The sequence below is a fragment of the Phyllobates terribilis genome, unplaced genomic scaffold (genome assembly GCF_046119375.1).
Source record: "Phyllobates terribilis strain yellow unplaced genomic scaffold, ASM4611937v1 Scaffold_2__4_contigs__length_985480577, whole genome shotgun sequence".
NCBI lineage: Eukaryota > Metazoa > Chordata > Amphibia > Anura > Dendrobatidae > Phyllobates > Phyllobates terribilis.
In genome coordinates this window covers 982,314,431-982,333,507 of record NW_027362762.1, presented here as the reverse complement: position 1 = coordinate 982,333,507, position 19,077 = coordinate 982,314,431, and the positions used below count along the sequence as shown (strand labels likewise).

Sequence of the window (19,077 nt, the reverse complement as noted above, 5' to 3'; positions counted from 1 at the left end):
ATTCCCACATACAGTATGATGTCCCCCCAATATATTCCCCAACACAGTATGATGTACGCCCACATACAGTATGATGTCCCCCCAATATATTCCCCAACACAGTATGATGTACGCCCACATACAGTATGATGTCCCCCCAATACATTCCCACATACAGTATGATGTCCCCCAATACATTCCCCAACACAGTATGATGTCCCCCCACATACAGTATGATGTCCCCCCAATACATTCCCCAACACAGTATGATGTCCCCCCAATACATTCCCCAACACAGTATGATGTCCCCCCACATACAGTATGATGTCCCCCCAATACATTCCCCAACACAGTATGATGTCCCCCCAATACATTCCCCAACACAGTATGATGTCCCCCCAATACATTCCCCAACACAGTATGATGTCCCCCCACATACAGTATGATGTCCCCCCAATACATTCCCCAACACAGTATGATGTCCCCCCAATACATTCCCCAACACAGTAGGATGTCCCCCCAATACATTCCCCAACACAGTAGGATGTCCCCCCCAACACAGTAGGATGTCCCCCCAATACGTTCCCCAACACAGTAGGATGTTCCCCCAATACGTTCCACAACACAGTAGGATGTTCCCCAACACAGTAGGATGTTCCCCAACACAGTAGGATGTTCCCCAACACAGTAGGATGTTCCCCAACACAGTAGGATGTCCCCCCAATACATTCCCCAACACAGTGGGATGGCCCCACCCAATACATTCCCACACACAGTAGGATGTCCCCACAATACATTCCCACACACAGTAGGATGGTCCCCCCCAATACTTTCCCACACCGTAGGATGTCTGCCCCCCCCACGCACACACCGTAGGATGTCTGTCCCCCCCCACGCACACACCGTAGGATGTCTGTCCCCCCCCACGCACACACCGTAGGATGTCTGTCCCCCCCCCCCATGCACACACCGTAGGATGTCTGTCCCCCCCCCCCCACGCACGCACCGTAGGATGTCTGTCCCCCCCCCACGCACGCACCGTAGGATGTCTGTCCCCCCCCCCACGCACGCACCGTAGGATGTCTGTCCCCCCTACGCACGCACCGTAGGATGTCTGTCCCCCCCCACGCACGCACCGTAGGATGTCTGTCCCCCCCCCCACGCACGCACCGTAGGATGTCTGTCCCCCCCCACGCACGCACCGTAGGATGTCTGTCCCCCCCCCACGCACGCACCGTAGGATGTCTGTCCCCCCCCACGCACGCACCGTAGGATGTCTGTCCCCCCCCACGCACGCACCGTAGGATGTCTGTCCCCCCCCACGCACGCACCGTAGGATGTCTGTCCCCCCCCACGCACGCACCGTAGGATGTCTGTCCCCCCCCCACGCACGCACCGTAGGATGTCTGTCCCCCCCCCACGCACGCACCGTAGGATGTCTGTCCCCCCCCACGCACGCACCGTAGGATGTCTGTCCCCCCCCCCACGCACGCACCGTAGGATGTCTGTCCCCCCCCCCACGCACGCACCGTAGGATGTCTGTCCCCCCCCCCACGCACGCACCGTAGGATGTCTGTCCCCCCCCACGCACGCACCGTAGGATGTCTGTCCCCCCCCACGCACGCACCGTAGGATGTCTGTCCCCCCCCACGCACGCACCGTAGGAGGTCTGTCCCCCCCCCCCACGCACGCACCGTAGGAGGTCTGTCCCCCCCCCACGCACGCACCGTAGGAGGTCTGTCCCCCCCCACGCACGCACCGTAGGAGGTCTGTCCCCCCCCACGCACGCACCGTAGGAGGTCTGTCCCCCCCCACGCACGCACCGTAGGAGGTCTGTCCCCCCCCCACGCACGCACCGTAGGAGGTCTGTCCCCCCCCCCCCCCCCACGCACGCACCGTAGGAGGTCGTGCGGGTGGCAGAGGGGTCATTTTATGTTTTATAGCCAGGGGAAGTCTAGGATGTCTTTATATAAGATACAATAAATGCCGCTATAATAATAAATAATAATACGGTTGGGTTGTTGTGTCCAGAGAGTGGTCTGGTAATGAAAAGCGTTTCCCACAGGCGGGGGAGGTGCGGGATCCTGCAAATGTAGTGGGATTGGAGATTCCCACAGGATCTGGTGGAGCGTTGTGAGGTCAGAGGGGAGGTCTTGGTATTTGACGTCTGAGTCTGGTGACGTCTTGTGTTATATATGAAGCTTTTTCGAGTTTCTGCCTGAATGTAGCGGAGTAGCCGAGGTGAGAGGACTCCACACTGCGCACCCACATCTATAGAGGGGCGGCTGAGGAGTTGTATAGGCGGTGGGGGGCTACATATGGGGTTTGTACAGCTTGTATTGTTGCGTAGCTGGCTGTCGGATCTGTATGTATGGGGTTGTTCTGGTGCTGGTGGACGGGGCGCTGCTGGGGCAGTCCTGTGAAATGCAGGTGGACGGGGTGGTGTTACTTGTGGACATTGTGGCCCTGCGGGTGGCGCATGAGATGTTGCTATGACCAATTCCTTGTGTGTACACGTGTCCTCTGCTGTCTGGACGTCGCTTGCTGTCACTTTAGGGTGTTGGTAGTCAGTGGGATTCACCGGACCCTGTGCTCAGCGTAGTCTGTGTAGTTGGTGATGTATATGGCCGGGACATCATGTGAAGCATTATATAACCTGACCTGTGACCTCTATGACTGTTCTCAGGACACGGAAGTGTATAAAGCCACCACCAAGGATGACATCACCAAGTGGCAGAATGCTTTGCGCTCTCATGGCACCACCGACTGGCTGATTGTGGTTGTGGAGAGCGAAGCCAAGAAAAAGAACAAAACCAACATCTTACCGCGAACGTCCATCGCCGACAAGATCCGCAGCGACTTCTGCAACAAGCAGAGCGACAGGTGAGGATCCGGGGACTTGTGACATGGGTCACGCTGCCTCCTGTAGCTGCAGCTTCAGGGTCGGTATCTTCCTTTCACTCCCGCAGGTGCATGGTGCTCGTGGACCCCCTGAAGGACACGTCCCGTTCCCAGGAGTCTTGGTCTCTCTTTCTGTCCAAACTGCGAACGCTGCTCCTGACTTCCTTCACCCGAAATCTTGGACACTTTGAAGACGAGATGAGAACCCTCCGAGAGAAGAGGACGGAGCCTGGCTGGAGCTTCTGTGACTACTTCATGGTGCAGGTCGGTGTGACGTCTGCATATTCTCTTCTGATATCTAGTGGTGTGAGGGGTGTGTAATCTCTGTGGAGACCCCCAGAGATCCGCGCCCACCACACTAGCTGTTTTGCTTTGGCTGGATGGTGGTTGATGGTGGGCTCTTAGCCGCAGTCTCTCGCCCTCACAGCCTTGTCTTTTGATGTCTTGGTTGCAGGAGGAGTTGGCTTTTGTCTTTGAGATGCTGCAGCAGTTTGAGGACGCGCTGGTCCAGTATGATGAGTTAGATGCCCTCTTCTCCCAGTATGTGCTAAACTTTGGTGCTGGTGGTGAGTGGACGTGGAGCAGCCCGAGCTCTGCCTTATCTATTATGTCTTCAGTTTGTGTAGTACCTGTAAACACTGGATATGCTCAGTGGCGCCCCCGTCGCTCTGCCTGCCCAGGTGTTCTGTACTGTGGGTATTGTCAGTGTCTGCCGGACTTCCTAATGAACCTGGCACTCACCCCAGTGATGTTTCTTACCAGACGGGGCGAACTGGCTCAGTTCTTTTTGTCAGCCAGTGCAAAGCTGGGACGGTCTGGCACTAAGGAAACCCATTGACATGGAGAAGAGAGACTTGATTCAGCGAAGTCGGGCCAACCTGCTGGAGCTGCGGAGTTACCTCTTCTCTCGCCAGTGCACCCTGCTTCTCTTCCTGCAGCGGCCCTGGGAGGTTGCGGGCCGGGCGCTGGAGCTCCTCCATAACTGTGTGCAAGAGCTGCGACTGCTGGAGGTGAGCGCCGGTGCTTCCAGCTGCACCAAGACCATCGTGATGGCGTATATGCTAACTACTCATGTACTTCTTGTGTGACCCCGCAGGTGGCTGTCCCACCAGGGGCTTTGGACTGTTGGGTGTTCTTGAGCTGTCTGGAAGTTTTGCAGAGGATCGAGGGCTGCTGTGAAAGAGCTCAGATAGATGCCAATATCTCACACACTGTGGGGCTATGGAGCTACGCCACTGAGAAGGTTGGTGTTGAGGTGTGGGCGCTGGAAGGGGTTTGGCGGAGCGACTTTCTGACGCGGGGAGCGGCGATGGTCTGACGTGGGGAGCGACGGCGGAGGGACGGTCTGACGTGGGGAGCGGCGGCGGAGCAACGGTCTGAGGTGGGGGGCACTGAAGTACTACTGTAGTTCTGCCTGTCACATGCAGGGTCCTGCTTCTGCTGCCCACACCCTTGTGCTTTTAGCTGCAGGCTCTGGGATCCCTCTGTGGTTTGGTGTTGGAGTCCGGCCCGTGCTCTGAGGACCTGCAGAGGACGGTGGATTTACTGGCTGGGTTAGGAGCAGAAAGACCGGAAACTGGTAAGTGTCTGGAGTGCGCGGTGGCGTTTCTTCCCCTCTGCTCTCCATTGTGTTTACCCGATCTTTCTTCCACAGAGAACACGGCACAAAGTCCCTACAAGAAGCTGCAGGAGGCGCTGTCCTCAGAGGAGGCCTTCGAGAAGCATTACCTGGTGAGGGCACTGGGTGGCCGAACCCCGACCTAACACATCCCACCACACCCCATTAATTGGCTCACCCTCCATCTCTCTGCAGGACCTAGCACACGCCACCATAGAAATGTACAGCAGCATCGGGAGGAGCCGATCCGCCAAACTGGTGGGGAAAAACCTGGCAGACTTCTATATGTAAGTAAAGAGCCCCGCGACCTGCTGAGTAGTGCCGACCTGCTGCTTAGTACCCCCCCCCCCGCGACCTGCTGCGTAGTACCCCCCCGCGACCTGCTGCGTAATACCCCCCCGCGACCTGCTGTGTAATACCCCCCCCCCCCCCCCCGCGACCTGCTGATTTCCGACCCGCCGAGACCCCCTTTGGCTGTCTTCTCGATCGCTCCCCTTTGGCTGTCTTCTCGATCGCTCCCCTTTGGCTGTCTTCTCGATCGCTCCCCTTTGGCTGTCTTCTCTCTCGCTCCCCCCTTCGCTCTCTTCTCTCTCGCTCCCCCCTTCGCTCTCTTCTCTCTCGCTCCCCCCTTCGCTCTCTTCTCTCTCGCTCCCCCCTTCGCTCTCTTCTCTCTCGCTCCCCCCTTCGCTCTCTTCTCTCTCGCTCCCCCCTTCGCTCTCTTCTCTCTCGCTCCCCCCTTCGCTCTCTTCTCTCTCGCTCCCCCCTTCGCTCTCTTCTCTCTCGCTCCCCCCTTCGCTCTCTTCTCTCTCGCTCCCCCCTTCGCTCTCTTCTCTCTCGCTCCCCCCTTCGCTCTCTTCTCTCTCGCTCCCCCCTTCGCTCTCTTCTCTCTCGCTCCCCCCTTCGCTCTCTTCTCTCTCGCTCCCCCCTTCGCTCTCTTCTCTCTCGCTCCCCCCTTCGCTCTCTTCTCTCTCGCTCCCCCTTTCGCTCTCTTCTCTCTCGCTCCCCCCTTCGCTCTCTTCTCTCTCGCTCCCCCCTTCGCTCTCTTCTCTCTCGCTCCCCCTTTCGCTCTCTTCTCTCTCGCTCCCCCTTTCGCTCTCTTCTCTCTCGCTCCCCCCTTCGCTCTCTTCTCTCTCGCTCCCCCCTTCGCTCTCTTCTCTCTCGCTCCCCCCTTCGCTCTCTTCTCTCTCGCTCCCCCCTTCGCTCTCTTCTCTCTCGCTCCCCCCTTCGCTCTCTTCTCTCTCGCTCCCCCCTTCGCTCTCTTCTCTCTCGCTCCCCCCTTCGCTCTCTTCTCTCTCGCTCCCCCCTTCGCTCTCTTCTCTCTCGCTCCCCCCTTCGCTCTCTTCTCTCTCGCTCTTCTTGAGTCACTAGTGTCCTAAGTAGAACATTAGGGTGATGTACCTTTAGGGTTTCTGAATGTCACCTTCTATGGGTTATGATGGTTGGATCTTCACTTTCTCTCCTCAGGAAGAAATCTCTGCCACAGAAGGCTGAGCCCTACCTACAAGGGGCGCTCCGCATGTACCAGGCTGAGGGTTGGGCTCTACCCCTCACCCACACCCAGAAGCAGCTGGCAGAATGTCAGAAGCAGCTGGGACAGACTGAGCCGTATCTTTTCTGATCTGGTTCATTTCTCGCTCGTGGCCCGGCCTCCCCATCCCGCTCGTGGCCCGGCCTCCCCATCCCGCTCGTGGCCCGGCCTCCCCATCCCGCTCGTGGCCGTGGCCCGGCCTTCCCATCCCGCTCGTGGCCTCCTATTTCTTAACTTTTCTCCAGATACTTGAGGACCTGCAGTCTCCTGGCCACTGATCACAACCTTCGCCAGGACGAGCGCTTGACATATGGGAAAGAGATCCTCAGCCTCTCCTCACAGGGCCCCAATGATGGAGGTACAGACATGACGGGAGGGTACAGTGTGGTGATGGGGGAGTGTACAGTGTGGTGGAGGGTTGTTGAGGGAGGGTACAGTATGGTGGTGGGTGGGGTACACTGTGGTGGAGATGGGGGAGGGTACAGTATGGTGGAGGGTGGGGTACAGTGTGCTGATGGGGGAGGGTACAGTGTGGTGGACGGTGGGGTACAGTGATGGGGGTACATTGTGATGGAGGGTGGGGTGCAGGGTGGAGGGGTACAGTGTGGTGGTGGGGGGTACAGGCAGGGTAAGTCTCAGTGGGAGGTCACATGGGGTCAGCCGCGGGTTCTTCTGCCTGCTCATGCCTCTCCCTCTTCTGCCTGCTCATGCCTCTCCCTCTTCTGCCTGCTCATGCCTCTCCCTCTTCTGCCTGCTCATGCCTCTCCCTCTTCTGCCTGCTCATGCCTCTCCCTCTTCTGCCTGCTCATGCCTCTCCCTCTTCTGCCTGCTCATGCCTCTCCCTCTTCTGCCTGCTCATGCCTCTCCCTCTTCTGCCTGCTCATGCCTCTCCCTCTTCTGCCTGCTCATGCCTCTCCCTCTTCTGCCTGCTCATGCCTCTCCCTCTTCTGCCTGCTCATGCCTCTCCCTCTTCTGCCTGCTCATGCCTCTCCCTCTTCTGCCTGCTCATGCCTCTCCCTCTTCTGCCTGCTCATGCCTCTCCCTCTTCTGCCTGCTCATGCCTCTCCCTCTTCTGCCTGCTCATGCCTCTCCCTCTTCTGCCTGCTCATGCCTCTCCCTCTTCTGCCTGCTCATGCCTCTCCCTCTTCTGCCTGCTCATGCCTCTCCCTCTTCTGCCTGCTCATGCCTCTCCCTCTTCTGCCTGCTCATGCCTCTCCCTCTTCTGCCTGCTCATGCCTCTCCCTCTTCTGCCTGCTCATGCCTCTCCCTCTTCTGCCTGCTCATGCCTCTCCCTCTTCTGCCTGCTCATGCCTCTCCCTCTTCTCAGGTGACCCAATCAGCCTCCCGTTCGGCTCGTTTGCTCAGCTGACGTCTCTCCGCTTCGATCCCCCCAATGCGGTTGTCCATGTCGGGGGGTCCTTGTCCATAGAGCTGACACTCCTCTGCTTGATGCCGGAGCCGTTTCACCTGCAGCATCTCTCAGGATATTTCCATTACAGTCTGGACAAGAACAGCTACCGCAAAACCGCCGAGTGGCTGACCCGCCACAAACCTGCAGGGGGCACTGTGCATTTTCCGCCTGAGACTGCACTGGGCGTCCGAGCCCCCCCAGCCATCCTGGAGCTGTCAGAGATGCAGGAGAAGAGTCCGTCAGAGAGTAGCCTTGTCAGCACAGGTGTGATCTGTAGGAATGTGCACATGTTACTGCGGCCGCAGGACCCCGGCTCCTCATCTCCCCTGGACAGACTCTCTGGTCTCAGCCTCGACGATGGCGCCCACAACCTGTGCTGCAACAACGTGGTCCTGCAGCCGGGACTCAACCATGTGACCTTCCACACCCAGGTACTGAGGGGCTTCTGGTGAGAGTTCAGGCCACACTCCCAAATTGAAGCGTGTACTACCCCATACCCCTGCCCTCCCTGTACGTCCTTTATTCCCTTCATACGCTGGCGATTCCCTCCCATAAATCCTTTATTCCCTCCCATAAATCCTTTATTCCCCCCCATAAATCCTTTATCCCCCACCCATAAATCCTTTATCCCCCACCCATAAATCCTTTATCCCCCTCCCATAAATCCTTTATCCCCCTCCCATAAATCCTTTATCCCCCTCCCAGAAATCCTTTATCCCCCACCCAGAAATCCTTTATCCCCCACCCATAAATCCTCCGCTGGCGGCCGTGCCCCGTAGGTCCTCCGTCTCCTTACTCCGCTGGCGGCCGTGCCCATATTTCAGGGTCTTCACTCCTGATGTCTGTGTCTCTCCACGTTTAGGCTCAGGAGCCGGGCACCTACACCCTGCGCCAGCTGGCGGCGTCCTTTGGAGCAGTACGGTTGCTGCTCCCTCACGTATACCCCATAGTGCAATACGATGTTTACTCCCAGGAGCCGCAGCTGAAGGTGGAGCCGCTAAGTGGTGAGTATGATGGCAGCGGTCTCTGAGCCTCGAGCATGAGCAGCGCTCCCACCGTACTCTTCTGTCACACAGATTGCCTTCTTGCCGGAGTCCCTCAGAAGTTAAAGTTTACGGTGACAACTGGACATTATCGGGTGAAAGGTGGAGACGCCCTGCAGCTGAGTAATGCCGACACTATGCCCATCACCCCGGGACTGGGCACCACCGTCTCAATCTACCAGAACAGCCACGGTGAGTGCAGCTGCTACCTCACATGTACAGAGCCCAGTGAAGTGCTCTGATACTGGAGTGGATGGCAACCCCGGCGCCGCGTGTCTGCGCCGTTGCTCCCCCGGCGCCGCTTGTCTGCGCCGTTGCTCCCCCGGCGCCGCGTGTCTGCGCCGTTGCTCCCCCGGCGCCGCGTGTCTGCGCCGTTGCTCCCCCGGCGCCGCGTGTCTGCGCCGTTGCTCCCCCGGCGCCGCGTGTCTGCGCCGTTGCTCCCCCGGCTCTTCCTCGGTTAACAGTTCCTGGCAGCTGCTGTCTCATGTTACAGGTGAAGTGTCAGTCGGTGCCCTCAGTGTACAGAGTTCTGATAAAGTGACCAGCATCTCCCTCCCTCTGGCCCCTCCGTACCACGTCATGGAGTTTGAGCTCAATGTGGTCTGTCTCCTCCCTGAGGCCGGACGTGTAATGAACGGAGAAGTTCCTCGCAAAGGGAAGGATCCTCACCGCTCCCCCAGTGACGGGATCCTAGAGCAGCGGGTGCGGAGTGTTCCTCTGGAGCAATGGCTTGGTGTGCTCGGCGGACGGAGGTGTCCTCCTCTGGGCGAGAGTGGAGGAAACAGGTGTCCTCCTCTGGGGCCGGGATAAGCAGAGGCGGCGTCCTCTGGGGGAGGGGAGAGAGGATAAGCGGTGGCGTCCTCTTCTGGGGAAGTTGGGAGGATGAGCTGAGGCGTCCTTTTGGGGAGGTAGAAAAATAAGCAAAGGTGTTCTCCTCTGGGGTGTGGTGGAGGCTAAGCGGAGGCGCGTCCTCCTCGGGTGTGGTGGAGGCTAAGAGGAGGCGCGTCCTCTGGGGTGTGGTGGAAGCTAAGCAGAGGCGCGTCTTCCTCTGGGGTGTGGTGGAGGCTAAGCGGAGGCGCTTCCTCTAGGGGGGAAGTGGGGAAACCCGGGGGCGGAGCATCGGCGTCCTTGCTGTTTACTATTGCTCATCTTTCCTTAGGTTTCGGTGGACTGCCCGTGGTCGATATATTCCACTATTATCAGCCTGACGTTCCACCTTCCTCTGAAAGCTCAACACACGCTGCTGTCCTCCGGAACCAGGTGACTGCTCTGTGTGTTGTTATTCGGGGGAGGTGACTGCTCCTCTTTGTCATTATATGGGGGAGGTGACGGCTCCTCTTTGTCATTATATGGGGGAGGTGACGGCTCCTCTGTGTGTTATTATACGGGGGAGGTGACGGCTCCTCTGTGTTATTATACGGGGAGGTGACGGCTCCTCTGTGTTATTATACGGGGGAGGTGACGGCTCCTCTGTGTTATTATACGGGGAGGTGACGGCTCCTGTGTGTTATTATACGGGGAGGTGACGGCTCCTCTGTGTTATTATACGGGGGAGGTGACTGCTCTTCTGTGTTATTATACGGGGGAGGTGACTGCTCTTCTGTGTTATTATACGGGGGAGGTGACTGCTCCTCTGTGTGTTATTATACGGGGGAGGTGACGGCTCCTCTGTGTGTTATTATACGGGGGAGGTGACGGCTCCTCTCTGTGTTGTTATTCGGGAGAGGTGACTGCTCCTCTGTGTTATTATACGGGGAGGTGACTGCTCCTCTGTGTGTTATTATACGGGGAGGTGACTGCTCCTCTGTGTGTTATTATACGGGGGAGGTGACGGCTCCTCTGTGTGTTATTATACGGGGAGGTGACGGCTCCTCTGTGTGTTATTATACGGGGGAGGTGACGGCTCCTCTGTGTGTTATTATACGGGGGAGGTGACGGCTCCTCTGTGTGTTATTATACGGGGGAGGTGACGGCTCCTCTGTGTGTTATTATACGGGGGAGGTGACGGCTCCTCTGTGTGTTATTATACGGGGGAGGTGACGGCTCCTCTGTGTGTTATTATACGGGGGAGGTGACGGCTCCTCTGTGTGTTATTATACGGGGGAGGTGACGGCTCCTCTGTGTGTTATTATACGGGGGAGGTGACGGCTCCTCTGTGTGTTATTATACGGGGGAGGTGACGGCTCCTCTGTGTGTTATTATACGGGGGAGGTGACGGCTCCTCTGTGTGTTATTATACGGGGGAGGTGACGGCTCCTCTGTGTGTTATTATACGGGGGAGGTGACGGCTCCTCTGTGTGTTATTATACGGGGGAGGTGACGGCTCCTCTGTGTGTTATTATACGGGGGAGGTGACGGCTCCTCTGTGTGTTATTATACGGGGGAGGTGACGGCTCCTCTGTGTGTTATTATACGGGGAGGTGACTGCTCCTCTGTGTGTTATTATACGGAGGAGGTGACGGCTCCTCTGTGTGTTATTATACGGAGGAGGTGACTGCTCCTCTGTGTGTTATTATACGGAGGAGGTGACTGCTCCTCTGTGTGTTATTATACGGGGGAGGTGACGGCTCCTCTGTGTGTTATTATACGGGGAGGTGACGGCTCCTCTGTGTGTTGTTATACGGGGGAGGTGACGGCTCCTCTGTGTGTTATTATACGGGGAGGTGACGGCTCCTCTGTGTTATTATACGGGGGAGGTGACGGCTCCTCTGTGTTATTATACGGGGGAGGTGACGGCTCCTCTGTGTTATTATACGGGAGAGGTGACTGCTCCTCTGTGTTATTATACGGGGGAGGTGACTGCTCCTCTGTGTTATTATACGGGGGAGGTGACTGCTCTTCTGTGTTATTATACGGGGGAGGTGACGGCTCCTCTGTGTGTTATTATACGGGGGAGGTGACGGCTCCTCTGTGTTATTATACGGGGAGGTGACGGCTCCTCTGTGTTATTGTACGGGGGAGGTGACTGCTCCTCTGTGTGTTATTATACGGGGGAGGTGACGGCTCCTCTGTGTGTTATTATACGGGGGAGGTGACGGCTCCTCTGTGTTATTATACGGGGGAGGTGACGGCTCTCCTGTGTTATTATACGGGGGAGGTGACGGCTCTCCTGTGTTATTATACGGGGGAGGTGACGGCTCCTCTGTGTGTTATTATACGGGGGAGGTGACGGCTCCTCTTGTGTTATTATACGGGGGAGGTGACGGCTCCTCTGTGTTATTATACGGGGGAGGTGACTGCTCTTCTGTGTTATTATACGGGGGAGGTGACTGCTCCTCTGTGTGTTATTATACGGAGGAGGTGACTGCTCCTCTGTGTGTTATTATACGGGGGAGGTGACGTCACCTCTGTGTGTTATTATACGGGGGAGGTGACGGCTCCTCTGTGTGTTATTATACGGGGGAGGTGACGGCTCCTCTGTGTGTTGTTATACGGGGGAGGTGACGGCTCCTCTGTGTGTTATTATACGGGGAGGTGACTGCTCCTCTGTGTTATTATACGGGGGAGGTGACGGCTCCTCTGTGTGTTATTATACGGGGAGGTGACGGCTCCTCTGTGTGTTATTATACTGGGGAGGTGATGGCTCCTCTGTGTGTTATTATACGGGGGAGGTGACGGCTCCTCTGTGTGTTATTATACGGGGGAGGTGACGGCTCCTCTGTGTGTTATTATACGGGGGAGGTGACTGCTCCTCTGTGTGTTATTATACGGGGGAGGTGACTGCTCCTCTGTGTGTTATTATACGGGGGAGGTGACGGCTCCTCTGTGTGTTATTATACGGGGGAGGTGACGGCCCCTCTGTGTGTTATTATACGGCGAGGTGACGGCTCCTCTGTGTGTTATTATACGGGGGAGGTGACGGCTCCTCTGTGTGTTATTATACGGGGGAGGTGACGTCACCTCTGTGTGTTATTATACGGGGAGGTGACGGCTCCTCTGTGTGTTATTATACGGGGGAGGTGACTGCTCCTCTGTGTGTTATTATACGGGGAGGTGACGGCTCCTCTGTGTGTTATTATACAGGGAGGTGACGGCTCCTCTGTGTGTTATTATACGGGGAGGTGACGGCTCCTCTGTGTGTTATTATACGGGGGAGGTGACTGCTCCTCTGTGTGTTATTATACGGGGAGGTGACGGCCCCTCTGTGTGTTATTATACGGGGGAGGTGACGGCTCCTCTGTGTGTTATTATACGGGGAGGTGACGGCTCCTCTGTGTGTTATTATACGGGGGAGGTGACGGCTCCTCTGTGTGTTATTATACGGGGAGGTGACGGCTCCTCTGTGTTATTATACGGGGAGATGACGGCCCCTCTGTGTGTTATTATACGGGGGAGGTGACGGCTCCTCTGTGTGTTATTATACGGGGAGGTGACGGCTCCTCTGTGTGTTATTATACGGGGGAGGTGACGGCTCCTCTGTGTTATTATACGGGGAGGTGACGGCTCCTCTGTGTGTTATTATACGGGGAGGTGACGGCCTCTCTGTGTGTTATTATACGGGGGAGGTGACGGCTCCTCTGTGTGTTATTATACGGGGGAGGTGACGGCTCCTCTGTGTTATTATACGGGGAGGTGACGGCTCCTCTGTGTTATTATACGGGGGAGGTGACGTCCCCTCTGTGTGTTATAGGCGGGGCTCCTCTGTACATTATATTATTCTCTCTCCTCTCAGGAAGTACATCCAGGTCTGTGTGGAAAATACGTGTGACTTTCATTTCCAGTTGTCTGACAGCTGCCTCCGCTCCACCCAACACCTGCAGTTCCACCCGCTGCACACAGAAGAGAGACAGGTGCCTCCTTCCGAGCGCTCTCTGCTGATCCGCTCCCCCCGTCTGCCTCTCTGGCTTCCGCTCCCCCCGTCTGCCTCTCTGGCTCCCGCTCCCCCCGTCTGGCTCTCTGGCTCCCGCTGCCCCCCGCGTGTCTCTCTGGCTCCCGCTCCCCCCGTCTGCCTCTCTAGCTCCCGCTCCCCCCGTCTGCCTCTCTGGCTCCCGCTCCCCCCGTCTGCCTCTCTGGCTCCCGCTCCCCCCGTCTGCCTCTCTGGCTCCCGCTCCCCCCCGCGTGCCTCTCTGGCTCCCGCTCCCCCCCGCGTGCCTCTCTGGCTCCCGCTCCCCCCCGCGTGCCTCTCTGGCTCCCGCTCCCCCCCGCGTGCCTCTCTGGCTCCCGCTCCCCCCCGCGTGCCTCTCTGGCTCCCGCTCCCCCCCGCGTGCCTCTCTGGCTCCCGCTCCCCCCCGCGTGCCTCTCTGGCTCCCGCTCCCCCCCGCGTGCCTCTCTGGCTCCCGCTCCCCCCCGCGTGCCTCTCTGGCTCCCGCTCCCCCCAGCGTGCCTCTCTGGCTCCCGCTCTCCCCCGCGTGCCTCTCTGGCTCCCGCTCTCCCCCGCGTGCCTCTCTGGCTCCCGCTCTCCCCCGCGTGCCTCTCTGGCTCCCGCTCTCCCCCGCGTGCCTCTCTGGCTCCCGCTCTCCCCCGCGTGCCTCTCTGGCTCCCGCTCTCCCCCGCGTGCCTCTCTGGCTCCCGCTCTCCCCCGCGTGCCTCTCTGGCTCCCGCTCTCCCCCGCGTGCCTCTCTGGCTCCCGCTCTCCCCCGCGTGCCTCTCTGGCTCCCGCTCTCCCCCGCGTGCCTCTCTGGCTCCCGCTCTCCCCCGCCTGCCTCTCTGGCTCCCGCTCTCCCCCGCCTGCCTCTCTGGCTCCCGCTCTCCCCCGCCTGCCTCTCTGGCTCCCGCTCTCCCCCGCCTGCCTCTCTGGCTCCCGCTCTCCCCCGCCTGCCTCTCTGGCTCCCGCTCTCCCCCGCCTGCCTCTCTGGCTCCCGCTCTCCCCCGCCTGCCTCTCTGGCTCCCGCTCTCCCCCGCCTGCCTCTCTGGCTCCCGCTCTCCCCCGCCTGCCTCTCTGGCTCCCGCTCTCCCCCGCCTGCCTCTCTGGCTCCCGCTCTCCCCCGCCTGCCTCTCTGGCTCCCGCTCTCCCCCGCCTGCCTCTCTGGCTCCCGCTCTCCCCCGCCTGCCTCTCTGGCTCCCGCTCTCCCCCGCCTGCCTCTCTGGCTCCCGCTCTCCCCCGCCTGCCTCTCTGGCTCCCGCTCTCCCCCGCCTGCCTCTCTGGCTCCCGCTCTCCCCCGCCTGCCTCTCTGGCTCCCGCTCTCCCCCGCCTGCCTCTCTGGCTCCCGCTCTCCCCCGCCTGCCTCTCTGGCTCCCGCTCTCCCCCGCCTGCCTCTCTGGCTCCCGCTCTCCCCCGCCTGCCTCTCTGGCTCCCGCTCTCCCCCGCCTGCCTCTCTGGCTCCCGCTCTCCCCCGCCTGCCTCTCTGGCTCCCGCTCTCCCCCGCCTGCCTCTCTGGCTCCCGCTCTCCCCCGCCTGCCTCTCTGGCTCCCGCTCTCCCCCGCCTGCCTCTCTGGCTCCCGCTCTCCCCCGCCTGCCTCTCTGGCTCCCGCTCTCCCCCGCCTGCCTCTCTGGCTCCCGCTCTCCCCCGCCTGCCTCTCTGGCTCCCGCTCTCCCCCGCCTGCCTCTCTGGCTCCCGCTCTCCCCCGCCTGCCTCTCTGGCTCCCGCTCTCCCCCGCCTGCCTCTCTGGCTCCCGCTCTCCCCCGCCTGCCTCTCTGGCTCCCGCTCTCCCCCGCCTGCCTCTCTGGCTCCCGCTCTCCCCCGCCTGCCTCTCTGGCTCCCGCTCTCCCCCGCCTGCCTCTCTGGCTCCCGCTCTCCCCCGCCTGCCTCTCTGGCTCCCGCTCTCCCCCGCCTGCCTCTCTGGCTCCCGCTCTCCCCCGCCTGCCTCTCTGGCTCCCGCTCTCCCCCGCCTGCCTCTCTGGCTCCCGCTCTCCCCCGCCTGCCTCTCTGGCTCCCGCTCTCCCCCGCCTGCCTCTCTGGCTCCCGCTCTCCCCCGCCTGCCTCTCTGGCTCCCGCTCTCCCCCGCCTGCCTCTCTGGCTCCCGCTCTCCCCCGCCTGCCTCTCTGGCTCCCGCTCTCCCCCGCCTGCCTCTCTGGCTCCCGCTCTCCCCCGCCTGCCTCTCTGGCTCCCGCTCTCCCCCGCCTGCCTCTCTGGCTCCCGCTCTCCCCCGCCTGCCTCTCTGGCTCCCGCTCTCCCCCGCCTGCCTCTCTGGCTCCCGCTCTCCCCCGCCTGCCTCTCTGGCTCCCGCTCTCCCCCGCCTGCCTCTCTGGCTCCCGCTCTCCCCCGCCTGCCTCTCTGGCTCCCGCTGCCCCCCGTCTGCCTCCCGCTGCCCCCCGTCTGCCTCTCTCTCTCTTCAGGGTCCCGTGGTCTCCGTATCTGATCCGCTGTGGCTTTCCCCGCAGGTTCTCCAGAGTCAGCAGTGTCTGCTGTACGTGTGGGAGGTGACGTGGCGCCAGGCCCTGCCCTCTCCGCTCCCGTGCAGCTTCTCGGTCGGCTTCTTCCCGTTGCCTCCTGCGGAGTCCTCCGCCAACCTCCACCCATTCACCTACTTCTTCCACTTGGAGCACTTCTATGTGAGTGGCACTGGCAGTCCTGCCCGGTGCGGCGGACGTCCTGTACCCACAGCGTGGGATTCTGGGAGATCTGTAGTCACAGGTCGGGTTACTTCCTCTTCCCATAGTGTCCCCATTAACTGTTTTGGGGGTGTCTGAGAGAGCCCAGTGTGTACTTCCTGGGGGCGTCCATGCTGGGAGGGCTCTCCGTCCCCGGCTGTAACCCTCCGTCTTCTCCCCAGCAGACCCTGTACACTGTGCGTGCGGAGATCTCCCCCCCGGCAGAGGCAGACTTCTGTAAGATGGGGTCCCTATGTTCACTGGAAGTTTGCATCACCCGACTGTGTGACCCTGTGGAGACGGACAAGGAGGAGACGCTGACGGACTGCGAGGGGTACACCAGCACTCAGCTCTTCTACCAGGGTGAGGATGGGGGTCTCTTCTTGTCCGGGCTCTGTACATTGGGGGCCTTATCCGGGGGCCCTGTAGTGACACTGTGGGTGAGTGGTGTCAGGATTCTTGGGGGTGCTTGTCTGGAAGCTGTAGGGGTCCTCTGATGTCCCAGTATAGATGTCCCTAAACTGAGGGTGCTATAAGGTCCCTGTATTGAGAGAGCAATGTCCTCTGAAGTTTCTTTGTTAAAGGGGTGGTCCGGAACTAAAATTTATATGAATCCCAAATCTCTATCCATTTAATGTCATAATCTAATATTTTTTCTTATATATATTAATTGAAGTCCGTATCGCTCCCTCTCTGCTCTCTTCAGCTACTTTAGTTTTCTTTTTTCTACTACTCTCTCTTTAATGATGTTTAGTCCAATGAGACGTCATCAGTGACATCACTGGCGGGGGTGGGGTTGGTCTTTGCTTGCTCATTCTCTTCTTCCACTGTGCAATTACAGTGCGCTCTGTTGCCATCTCGTCATTTCTCATCAGAGCCGGCGAAGGAGTGCACTGTCACTGTGCACTGAGAAGACTGGTGCTCAGTGACAGGAATCTACTGAGCATACATAGGAATTGAGATCTGTTGCATGCTCAGCAGAGCAGGAACTTGCCCAGCCCCAGAGGTCACTGATGACCCTTCTTTTTTAGGGAGGGGGCAGAAAATATATAAATAACACTACATGCAAATATCCAATAAAGTGCAATAATAAGTTTGCAAAAAGTGATTGCAAAGTGCAAATGAAGTGCTACCTATAATATGCTGCATACTATGGCATGGATGACGGTCTCCCTCCTAAGCATGTAATGGATGAGGTTCGTCCTGATGCGTCCACATAACACCACACAGGAACAGAAGATAAGAAGCAGTAATCATAATAAGACTGGATCAGACAAACCACATCACCTCAGATGCTTGCACCCAACGTAGTTCCGCTTCAGTGTCATCAGGGGGCAGATCACCACAGATCTGTGCACGCCTAAAAAGATGGATCCCACTGGAGCAGACGCCAGAGTACGATGTGTCTCCATCTGCCTCATTATGGTGGGAGATTCCATCAGGGGTTTCGTCTGAATTTTTGTGGGATTTACACAGAAACCCCGAGATAACAGCTCAGCATAGAACACAAGAATGTGATCCTGCCTTATCCTGAAAGAGACCGAAAAATGTTGTGTAGCCCAACATGTTACCAACAAAACCCCAAAACCAACTCCCACTCAGGTCCGTCATCTGCCACTGGAGATATAGGGGGTCCGATGTTACTGGTAGAACGAAGGCTCTGGAGCAGCGACTGAGCCCCCCTTACTCCTGCTGAGCACCCCTGTGCCTAATCCGCAATGAGCAGCCACATGTTTGGCATTACTGTAGCAGGGAGAGAGAACTTTACAATTTACGGGGTGCGTGTCATCATGGGGGTGCAACAATAAATGGGGTGTGAAGACACGGGGTCTTCCGTGGGCATAATTCTACTCAGACAACACAGGGTGCGGGTAAAACAGCGCGGCAATACTTTATTGAACCACAAAGCTGATAATAAACACATAGAACAGTCCCAGCAAATACCCAAGATGGTGCAAAATTACACAGTCTTACCCTTCCTTCTCCGCCCGCCTGGGATAGGACAGCTGCGACTTTGGGACTTCCAGGGCCGACTACCTCAACCAGTGGCCCCCTCTTCTGGCAGGCCCCCACAGAGAGAAGGTAGCGGCAAGCTTAGGAAGCTAGCAGTCCATCGAGCCACAAGACTAGGAGACCCGAGGGTCCCACCCTGGCCTCTCCCGAGAGTTTCCATGGGGCCAGATGACCGGCTGGTCTCAATCTGGTTTCTCCGAATGTCTCCATGGGTTCCAGGCGACCTGAGGGTCCCACCTAGCAACCCCAAACAACATATCCATGGGACCAGGTGACTGCATCGTCCCAACCTGGTCTCGCCAAATGTATCCATGGGCTCTCTGATGGTTAATGGAGCAGATCCGTATCTTTCCAGTCAGGGCCATATACCCTTAGGCTGGAATCATGTAGAATCCAAATCTGTGTCTCTTTGGATAAAGCCATGCTACCAAGCTGATGGTCTTTGATTCTTCTTAGAAAATCTCTTTAAATTCTGCCTTCTACAGAGGCATTTGTTCCCTAAATAGTTCACATTTGTTCTTTCAAGTACGCATCCACAGGGCAAGGATTAGGGAGGGTATTATTCCACAGGGCTCAGGTCACATTGTTTGAGGATTTAATTATTTTACATAGTTGGTATAGCAGGGGCTGGTGTAAATAAACATCTAGCTGGCTTTAGAACAATATGCAGTTAGCATAGCAATAAACAGCATTGTTTCACCCAGAGTCACTGTCCTTGACCAGCCAAAGTAACACACATACATTCACAAGTCAACACAAATACAATAGTGTATTTCTCTTGGCTTAACAAATCTAGACGTCTGGCTGATTAAGATTAGAAGCTGTTTTGTCACATTGGGGTACAATGTATGAGGGCGCTACAGTGTATGCAGCACTACATTGCTATGGGGTCACACTGTATGTAGGCACTACACTGTTATGGGGTCACAATGTATGTGGGTGCTACAATAAATGAGGTCACAATGTATGGGGCTCTACACTGTATGGGAGCACAATGTATGGGAGAAGCTACAGAATATGGGGGTACAGTGTATGAGGGCTCTACACCTAATGGGGGCACAATGTATGCCGGCTCTACACTGTATGGGGGCACAATGTATGCCAGCTCTACAC

At 58.1% G+C, this 19,077-nt stretch overlaps 1 protein-coding gene across 3 annotated transcripts in view; it reads left to right on the top strand.

The window, feature by feature from the left end:
* TRAPPC10 (trafficking protein particle complex subunit 10) overlaps positions 1-19,077 on the top strand; it is a 66,378-nt gene that overhangs the window by 20,365 nt on the left and 26,936 nt on the right. For 2 of the 3 annotated variants that reach the window (XM_073668806.1, XM_073668804.1), the window contains 18 exons: positions 2,666-2,862; positions 2,949-3,144; positions 3,335-3,446; positions 3,643-3,890; positions 3,977-4,123; positions 4,345-4,459; positions 4,535-4,611; positions 4,694-4,785; positions 5,963-6,103; positions 6,272-6,384; positions 7,354-7,868; positions 8,300-8,441; positions 8,514-8,672; positions 8,974-9,182; positions 9,640-9,740; positions 13,153-13,270; positions 15,742-15,912; positions 16,134-16,314. In XM_073668806.1, coding sequence (XP_073524907.1) covers positions 2,666-2,862; positions 2,949-3,144; positions 3,335-3,446; positions 3,643-3,890; positions 3,977-4,123; positions 4,345-4,459; positions 4,535-4,611; positions 4,694-4,785; positions 5,963-6,103; positions 6,272-6,384; positions 7,354-7,868; positions 8,300-8,441; positions 8,514-8,672; positions 8,974-9,182; positions 9,640-9,740; positions 13,153-13,270; positions 15,742-15,912; positions 16,134-16,314 — 3,034 coding nt within the window. The remainder of the gene's footprint in view (positions 1-2,665; positions 2,863-2,948; positions 3,145-3,334; positions 3,447-3,642; positions 3,891-3,976; positions 4,124-4,344; positions 4,460-4,534; positions 4,612-4,693; positions 4,786-5,962; positions 6,104-6,271; positions 6,385-7,353; positions 7,869-8,299; positions 8,442-8,513; positions 8,673-8,973; positions 9,183-9,639; positions 9,741-13,152; positions 13,271-15,741; positions 15,913-16,133; positions 16,315-19,077) is intronic. The other variant, XM_073668805.1, reaches the window with a different exon arrangement.